Source organism: Staurois parvus, unplaced genomic scaffold, assembly GCF_062004578.1.
Source record: "Staurois parvus isolate SC_StPar_1 unplaced genomic scaffold, SC_StPar_1.0 ptg000009l, whole genome shotgun sequence".
Lineage (NCBI taxonomy): Eukaryota > Metazoa > Chordata > Amphibia > Anura > Ranidae > Staurois > Staurois parvus.
In genome coordinates, this window is record NW_028317805.1 from 3,777,415 (window position 1) to 3,787,553 (window position 10,139).

Here is a 10,139-nt window from a genome sequence, read left to right on the forward strand (position 1 = left end):
TCATTTACTGATTTATTTATCCATTTATCCTACTGATTATTGTTAAGGGGAATTATTTATTATCTGGTGGGATATAGTGATATATTGCATTTGTAAGTGTATGAATTGTTTGCACAATTTTTCATTGCTGCACTTCTTGTTTACATTTTGGTTGGTTCACCTTTTAGTGCTAGCAGCTTATCTTCTCTGAAGCGCTCGCTGATCGTTTTATTTTTTATTTTTCCCATTGGTCAGGATGACACCTGAATCTCACAGGAATGTGCTCCACATTCGTGTGGGATGCAGTGTGGTGCGATTTTCAGCCTATTCATTTGAATAGGCTGAATGGCACAAAAAGTAGTGCTTACACTACTTTTTAAAAATGCACCAAACCAAATCGCTTGATACTGCTGTACCATGCGATCTGCATTTGGGGTGCCAATTTGGTGTGAACTGGCCCTCAGTTTAGTTCAATTTACAGCAGTTTCCACTTCAGTTTACATCCTTTTTTGCATCTGTTTTATAGTTGTTGGTGGAAACTAACCATAGGTGATAAATGTATAATCAAAAAAGGTTTCTTGCTTAAGGGCCCATTCACACCAGAACACGGTGCTGGAAACCCGCTCTCTGTGAGCGTTTTCCCCACCACGCTCTAAACACGCTGCAGTTGTGATCTGAAGCGGGTGTCAATGTTAATGTTGTCTCCACCAGATTGTTGGTTATGTGTTAGAGAAGACACTGGTAGCTTGTGATGAGGCAGAACTCTGTTTTACTTGTGTGGCTTAAGTTGCAAACTTACAGAACACATTTCAGCAGACATCTTGGTTTTTTTTTTGAAGAGAGGAAGAGAGAGAGAACCAACAAGTTTTACACATATGCACAATTAGTAACCTTAGTGTACAGTGCCATCTACTGGTCGAGTGATATTAACACACAATACTATATAGTACATGCTGTTGTATCTCCAACATAGATCGCATGGTACAGTAGTACCATACAATCTAGTTGCTCTGCGTTTTATAAAGTAGTGCATGCATTACTTTTGCTGCGGTTCCTCCCATTCAACGAATGGGTTCAAATCGCACCACACTGAATTGCATGTGAATCAGGAAGGATGTGATTTCTGGTGTGAACCAACCCTAAGAAAGGACAGAGACTGGCCAGACGTAAACAGATGATATCCATTTACATCTGTATACATCTGTCTAAATGGAAAAGAACGCAGCCTTGTTCCATTTAGAAAAACAGACCTGAACGGACATGGATGGATACGGATGTAAATCCATCACCTGTTTACATGGCAAGCCTATAGAATAACTGTCTGTTTTTTATCCAGAAAGATGGAAAAGAGACAAAACAGAACACCTGTGCACAAGGGCGCTAAAAGTGAACTTTGTCCAATAATTCTTACATTTTTCCAATTAAAAGCAATTAGAAAAATGGGAGAAAGCTGTGAGAATCTTGCGTGAAAACCTTTAAGGCTGTTTCAGACTTGTGGTACCCTCTGAAGAGCGATCCACACCTGGATCAATTTTCAGGGGGCATTTGACAGGCAGCAAGGAGACATTATCTTGCCTCCTCACCACCTGATTCAACCCTGTGATGCTTCACAACCTTACCGCAACTGAGTGCGTTTCACAAGGTTGCTGTTTGGCCCCTATTAAACTCAACGGGCGAGTTTCACAAGCGGTGTCCTTTGCCGTGGCCTTGAGGTAAAGCAGCACGGCTGCTGCTTGTGTGCAGCCTGTCTGGCTGTATTGTGACATTTTGGGTGAGTGGTGGTAAAATGGCTCAGCCGCCTGTTTTTACTGCCCCCTGGCCGCTCATCTGAAACAGAGCTCATTGTTTTATATTTACCTGTGAATGTGAACTGTAAACGATAAAAAAAATTAAGAGAATAAATTCAGAAACACTGTCAATTTACTTTAAACAGGATGACTACCTGCAGGAATGTCTAGATGCCATTCAACAAGAATTTGTCATTTTCAATCGTGAAAAGTAAGTAAAACAGTTTTCTGTTCAAAACTACTTTGCAATATTTTACCTCCAAATCTACTTCCAGGTCAAATGTATTTTATTAGCCTTCTTGTAAATTGTGTGTGTTTGGTGGTAAACTGATCAATATCTGATATACGTTAGTGTAGCCACTTTTTAGGTATTATTATTATACAGGATTTATATAGTGCCAACAGTTTGCTCAGTGCTTTACAATATAACGGGAGACAATACAGCAACAATACAGTTCAATACAAGAGGGATAGGAGGGCCCTGCTCCTTGGAGCTTACAATCTAAGAGGGAGGGGCTGGTGGTACAAAAGATAATAACTATGGGGGATGAACTGATAGGAGGAATAGAATATTACGTTGTTAGCTGAAGGCAGGATAGGCTTCCCTAAAGAGAGAGGTTTAAAGTAGGCAGAGTAGGCGATAGTCAGATAGATTGGGGTAGAGAGTTCCATAGGATGGGGAGGCTCTGGAGAAGTCCTGGAGACAAGCATGGGAGGAGGAGACAAGGGAGCTAGTGAGAAGGAGGTCATGGGAGGAGCAGAGAGGACGATTTGGGTGATATTCAGAGCCAAGATTGGTGATGTAATTTGGGGCAGAGTTTTAAATGGCTTTATATTTTATTGTTAATGTTTTGAGTTTTATTTGTTGTGCAATGGCAAGCCAGTGGAGGGATTGGCAGAGAGGGGTGGCAGATATGGAACGATTAGTAAGGTGGATGAGTCTGGCAGGTAGATAACTTAATTACCATAGCACTTATGAAATTTGAACTAAAGTTGGCTCTGGGAGTTAAGTTTTAGGTCACCATAGGTCACTAACCCTAGTCTGACTCATGTATTCCTACATTTTTCTCCAGACTGTTTAGCTGGTGAAGGTTTATGACGCCCTGCACACCTTCTAGCTTGTCTGCTTTCTGTCATATGTGTCTTGAGTGCGACTAAAGTTTGTCAACTTTGTCACTTTCTATATATATCCAGAATAACTGAATTAAAAAAATAATAATTTACCAATTTTTTTTCAAATCATATTTTGACAAAAATGTTCATCACATGATTAATATGCTGCTTATTCAGTGAAACAAGGAGCAAAGTGCTGTTATTCAGCCGAGCAGCGTTAAAGTGGAAGTCTGGTCTATTATTATTATTATTATACAGTATTTATATAGCGCCAACAGTTTGCTCAGCGCTGTACATTATAATGGGAGACTGTACACAAGACAGTACAGTAACAATTCGATTCAATACATGAGGGGTTCGAGGGCTCTGCTCCTTGGAGCTTACAATCTAGGAGGGAGGGGATAGTGGTACAGGAGGAAATAGCTGTGGGGGATGGAGTGGTAGGAAGAGTGGAGGAATTCAGTAATTAGCTGAGGGCGGGGTAAATCTAATCTAAAGGTCTAAATCTAATTTTAAACCTGCTCCCACCCCCATTCTAAGAGCCGACCGGAGAGCCCTTAGATTAGGTAAGTATACTCATCTTTCCTGTACTGCATGGGTCTCCAAACGTTCTGAACAAAGGGCCAGTTTACTTTCCTTCATACTATAGGGGGCTGGACTGAATGACGCTAGTGGGAGTAGAAAATATTCCAGAGTCAGTGAGAGAGTGCAAGTAGGCTTTCAGATCAATGGGAGTAAAAAGATGTTTAATTGTGCCTGATCATTAGTGTCAGTGGAAGAAATAGTTCCCCATTGTTGCTGTCAGTGGAGGGAACCATGCCTCATCATTGGCATCAGTGGGAAGAAGATCATTCCATCATTGGGTGTCAGTGGTAGGAACAGGGGCGGACTGACAACTCATGGGGCCCCCGGGCAAAGGGGATCATGGGGCCCCTGTGTCCTTGCCCAAACTCACAAAAGCCTATGAAAAAGGTACCAGGGGCATCTCATGGGGCCCCCTACTGACCCCGGGCCCTCGGGCAGTGCCCGAGTTTCCAAATGGTCAGTCCGCCCCTGGGTAGGAAATAAGTCCCATTTTTGGTATCCGTGGAATGATACCTCGTCGTTGGTATCAATAGGAGGAGAAGTGCCTCGTATCAGTAGGAGGAATAGTGCCCCAAGAGCCAGATATATGTAAGCAAAGGGCCGCATCCACAGTATGGAGACCACTGCTCTACAGGGCAGGGAGTATAGAATTCAGAAAGGGGGTGGGAGCAGCTTTACGATTAGATTCAGACCACTCTTCCACTTTAATATCTTAGTGATCTGTGCTCAGTTGACTTTGTATGGGTTAATGCCCTTTGCACAATACCCTTCCTCTTTGCACGGTCTTATTGGAAAAGCCAGAGCTTCCCTTCTTATAGAACACACAGTTCCCTTCTGTACGTTGTGCTGGAAAGGCATCAGTATCCAGCTCTGTCTGGTACTTTCTCACTTTAGTAGCCTGGTAATAGAATAATGCTTTGTGGTAATAAAATCATGTTTCCAGGTAATTTAATCTTGTTTCCTGGTACTGGCAACCATCACATATTAATAATATCATCAGAACAGACTAAAGCTTGCTTTAGAGCTCTGAGTCAGCATTGTAGTAATTAGGTTGTGATAATGAAAATGTGCACACATTAAGCTATGGGAGGTTCTAGATATAGAAGAGGCAATGACGGTGGAGGTGGAGATTTCTGGAAATGATTCTTAAATAGTTACAAAGTTATTCAGTTCAACCAAAAGCTAAACAAATTTAAAACCTTGCATCCTTGGAGCCATAGGCCTGCATGTTATCAAAAAAAAAAATGTAAAGCTAAATCCAATAAATCTAGTTTGCTGTAACATGAAAATATCCTTCCTGGTCACCTAAGGCAATCGGTTACTCCCAGGTAAATATTCTATGTTATTTTTTATAAATATTAATAGCAATTTTAGTTAGTGCATTTAGAAACATAGAAGCAATAGAAACATAGGAGCAATCCATTGGGTTAGCTATAACCAGCTACTGTGACACATTGGGGGAGATTTACTAAGACTGGTGCACTAAGAATCCAGTGCATCTGTATATGGTAGCCAATCAGCTTCTAACTTAAAGTGGCCTTCCACCTGAAAAAAAAAAGTCAGCACCTACAAAAACTGTAGCTGCTGACTTTTAAAATACAGAAACTTACCTGTCCTCAGTCCAGCAGTGTCCTCACCAGCGCTGGTTTCACCGGCCGTCTTCTCTCCCTGGCGCCGGCATCTTCAGTGCGTGCCCCGGCTGTGACAGTTTGCGGCTTCACAGCCGGGTGCCCACTGCGCATGCGTGAGAAGCGCTGCGCTTTGTGAATGGCCCCGTAGTCTTCTGGGACCTGTCACGTGTTCCAGAAGACTACAGGGAGGGAGGGGGGAGGACAACTTCCACTTCCGATCGCCTAGGCGATCGCAGCGGAAATGGTAGTGGGAATCTGTCAAATTCATTTACCTGCCCCCCTCCCCAAAGGTGCCAATCCTTAATGAGGAGCAGGGGACAAAGGCTTAAAGTGGAACTTTTGGGTGGAGCTCCGCTTTAAGCTTGTTAAATTAAGCTTTCACAATAAAACCTGGAAGTTGATTGGAAGAGCTGCACCAGATTTTGCACGCTCCAGCTTTAGTAAATAACCCTCACTATTCTATATTATTATAGTTCTTACTGTAAAGAAACCTTTTTTTGTGTGCAGAGAACTTTTAATCAGAATTATTCCTACCATGTAGGAAGAGGAAGATTTTGCCCCAGGCAGGCCCTTCAGGGGTTGGATAGATAAAGTCTTACCTTTGCCTGCACCCTGCTTTGTACCAAGTAGGAAGAGCACTGATAAATAACATTCTGAAGATGCTGAAAAAGCAAAATTTTAAGAAAATAATTTACATTAATTACAAAATTATCACCCAAGACCAAACAGAACTGAATTTCAGAATAATGGTAAAAGGAGCCTACGATGCTTCCCATTTTGGTCCTGACTCTCGCCCCCCTCCACCCCTTCCCAACCCACTACCTTCCCTCCTCCCAAATTTTTTTTTCTGTTTTTCTTCTCCTTTTCTCTTTTCTCTCTCTCTTTAGCTTTCTGAGACTACATTTTTTGTTCTTTCCCATCTCTAGCTCTCTACATTTCCCGCTTTTATCATTGTGCCATCTGATGTTCCTAGCCAGTGGATTCTTAAAGACGCACCCTGTTGTTTTTTGCTCATGGAGCGCTCACATGGACTGTATATGTTATATTCTCTGTTTTGCTTCGTGTAGACTTTAATTGCACATATTGTTTGCTCTCTTTTTAATTGGCTTGGCATGTATATATCTTTCTTTTCTTTTATGATGTTTCTACTAAAATAAAAAATATATTTGCCTCTAAAGGGAGCCTACGGAAAACCACCTTACAGGCAAAAATAGGAAAAACCAAAAATTAATACGTGCTTGTTAATTCAGTCACGGTTTTTCAAAGAAAAAAAACAAATCAGTTTTTCATAAATTTCATCAGTTTTTACGTCAGTTTTTCATCAGTTTGTAAATCAGTTTTTTACATCCACCACCAATGCAAAAACGGACCACTTGTGTGTTTAAATCCATTTTGCTTCTGCTCTGTTTTTTTAATGGAAAAAAAATAGGTCTTTGATCCATTTCAAAAAAGAGACATTGACGGATGTGGATGATCATCTGCTTGCATCTGTTTTTCCATATAGATACATTGATGTCTGTTTTTCATCCATCAACAGACGGATGAAAAACGGACAAACAGAAAGCCCATGTGAAAGGGGTGTAAGGCTGGCCATACATTATACAATTATCTGGAGATTTTTGGTTTAGATTTACCAAAAACCATATAATAGGAGGACAAACTTAAACAACACTTTCAGTATATCCAATTAGGCAAGCCCTTGCACCACACAGTTGAAGGTAAATCTAAAGGAAATTGGGCAGAAAATTGGAAGAAAATTGTATAATGTATGGCCAGCCTTAGGCTGGCCATACATTATACAATTATCTTCCAATTTTCTGCCCAATTTCCTTTAGATTTACCTTCAACTGTGTAGTGCAAGGGCCTGCCTAATTGGATACAACTGAAAGTGTTTAGGTTTGTCCTCCTATTATATGGTTTTTGGTAAATCTAAACCAAAAATCTCCAGATAATTGTATAATGTATTAGGCTCCATTATTTACCAGCTGTGTATGTAAATTGTATTTTAAAACAAATAAATTGGCTTTTATACACACATCTCCTCAAAGTACCCATTGGGACCTTAGAGCGTTTCGAGTTAGGGCCCACACTTTTTGGAGATGCCTTGGTCTGGCAGTGTGACTATATTTCATTTAATCTAAAAATTTGATACTGTTTTGTGATGTCTTGCTGCATTGTATGCTGAGGATTTTTGGTATTATTCCATAAATAAACTCATATGTTTCTATGTCTCTCCTGTCATTGACTATATTTGGCTGATGCTATAGGAGGCATCCCTGGAGCATTGTGTGCATGGCTTGTTGGTTAAATGTGAATGCTCACGTCTGGTTGGGGCAGGTAGACACATAATCCTTCATTCACGTGAATTCTATTGTTATTTTTTTTTTGGTTAGGCTAAAGAAGACTGCAGATATGGGATCGCGATCTGGCCTGGAATCTACAGATGAAGCAGAAGCAGAAGGTGAAGCTGAGGCAGACATAGAAAATGAAGCAGAAAATTCTGCCCTCAACATGTGCAGCTCAGTCTGCTCTTCAACAGGCAGCATGAGCATCCACTAGTGAAGTGTGCTGAGAACATTACCCTGGGGATTTGGAGGTCATGAACGTCAGTCTCAGGTTGCGTATGTGAACTTTGATACAGGAACACACAGTGCAGCCAAACACAGCTGAACTACTGGACCAGTCGATAAGGTGCTGATTTCTATGTAGTACAGCTCTCGGTTGCTTGTTTCACTCAGAAGTTTTATATTCATAGCTTCATTTAGAAGGGTGACCACGGTTACATTATAACTTGAAGATTTCAAGAGATGGCTTCATTACAACTAAAGTTGCCTTTTTAATAGACCACTCTTACAAGATATTTGGATGATTTTAAGTAACTGCATTGGGGTATCATCCAGGAAAGACTAAGAATTATACAGCACACAGTGCAGAAACCTTCTCATTCTAAAACTGGATTTTCAATGGAAGGATTAAAATGATCATTTTGGTGGTGATATTCCACATTCCAATGGTTGTTGCCCATGGCCTTCGCCTGGTCCATCAAGAGCTGTTCAATCAGTTACCACCTCCCGTAAGGCATGGCACCTGGCCCTCAACCACTTATCCTGTAGATAAAGAACTTTGTTTTGTCTTTACCCATTTTTAGTTTCATGGACACAATCTTAAGACCTAGTCTTAAGATGGCAATAGATGGTTAGAATCTCGGCCAGTTCAGCAGGAACTGGCCAAGATTCAAACCATGTATGGGCAGGCTAAATGTGCCCAAGTTGATCGATCAACTTGAGTACAACAACCCTGCTGGATTTTACAGGCAATGTCTCCCCCTGCCAGGAGAGCACAATAGCTCCATGGGAGGGATTCCCCCATCAGCACTGACTGTGTTGATGGGGGAAATTGGACGATTTTCTTCCCTGCAACATGTGGTTACAAGAAAGAAAATTGCTCTGTCTATGGCCGGCTTTTGAAAGCTACAGCTATGGAAATCTCTTGTGCAGTAATGTGTGGAAAACACTTTTTAGTATAGGTTCTTTAGGATCCTGTTCATTGCAGGTCAAAAGAGGAAGTGCAAGACTGACGCACATTGAGTAAGCAGTTGCAGTTTAATTGACATATTGCCATTCCATGGCTTGTATGCCTTGTTTAAGGACAAGGCACATGGTTTGATCTATGTTTCTTGGGCAAAGAACTGTGGATAATAGCCAAGGAACAAGGTTTTGGGTTTTCCTGTTGGATTGTTGAGCTGACTGCACTTGGGAATGTGAGAGTCCAGGAGCACCACACAGGTGAGCTTGCTACTCCTTTAAATTGAAAGGTGCCATATGTGTTTGGGCATCTTATATGAATGCCCCTGTTAAGCTCCTGGCAGGCAAAAAGGGGGCATTGGGTAAGATTGTGTCTCCTAGCTGCATGTGAACACCTTGAAATTCCATAGGAGCAGATGGAACTTTGCAAATCAAAGTTTGGACATTTCAGCCAAATGTGAAAATGTAATCTAGAGAAACTGGGAGCATATTCTAACTACTCAATACTTCGGTGCCCCAGTGCCTTTTTTTTCTGACGATCCTGGAACATACCTTCTTACATGCTGGAGCACACACTGCATCATATTTGATGCGTCTTAAATTCAGAAAGCCAGATGAAAAAGATATCCAGTACTAAAACACTTCTCACAGCGACCAATTAGATTCAAGCCTGCCTTGAAAGTTTTAATGTGATTGGTAATGCAGAGGAGGGGAAGGTACACAGAACATAATTCAGGAAGTGCATTCCGTCTGCCCTTCTACTGACCCTGTATTAAACAGTGTGTGCTTGTAAATTAATTGAATGACAGAAACCTCATATTAATTTGATTGAATTTGTGATGTAGTATTGTAGCAGCGTTTTGCTAGATGGCATCATTACGGCTCATTAATGGATTTTACAAGTTACCTGGAATTACTCTTTAAAGAAAAACCCCAGTCTCATTCCAAAATTGTCATAACATTTCGTAATCACTACACAAGACACTTTGTAATTTCATCTTAAAAAATTACTGTCAATCTGTAAAGTTCCCAAAAAAATACTCTGCTATTCTTTGTAACAGTACTTAGACTGAAGCTGAAATTTCTCAGAATTCTCACCTCTACACCCTTATAAATTGCTCACTGCTTTTCCTAGAAGTCTGTCCAAAACATCAAATTACAGGTGATCTCAGGAAGGACCTACACAAGGCCTTGTACACATAGGGGTTGATTTACTTGTGTCAAATCACCTGCTCACTTTGCCGAAATTGCACTTTGCATGCAAACTTTCCCAGAAAGCTTAGTGAATGTGATATTTCACTTTGCAAAGAATACCCATTCATTGTGCAAGGAAGGTTGGGAAAAAAAACGGAATTTTTGCTTAAACAGCATTGGATGATGACAGAAATCTTCACTTCATTCACTAAGCTCTGGGGCCAATTACTATGCAAAGTGCAACTACCACTGCAAAGTGAACAGTCTATTTGCCTTTAGTAAATCAACCCCACAGGCTTGCGATTGTAAAGAAACAGTTCAAGCTT

At 41.0% G+C, this 10,139-nt stretch overlaps 1 protein-coding gene across 2 annotated transcripts in view; it reads left to right on the forward strand.

Annotated features, from left to right (window-relative positions):
• STK32C (serine/threonine kinase 32C) overlaps window positions 1-9,471 on the forward strand; it is a 333,705-nt gene extending 324,234 nt beyond the window's left edge. For both annotated transcript variants that reach the window (XM_089669209.1, XM_089669216.1), the window contains 2 exons: window positions 1,913-1,977; window positions 7,489-9,471. In XM_089669209.1, coding sequence (XP_089525335.1) covers window positions 1,913-1,977; window positions 7,489-7,654 — 231 coding nt within the window. In that variant the 3' untranslated portion in view covers window positions 7,655-9,471. The remainder of the gene's footprint in view (window positions 1-1,912; window positions 1,978-7,488) is intronic.
• The last annotated feature ends 668 nt before the right edge of the window (window positions 9,472-10,139 follow it).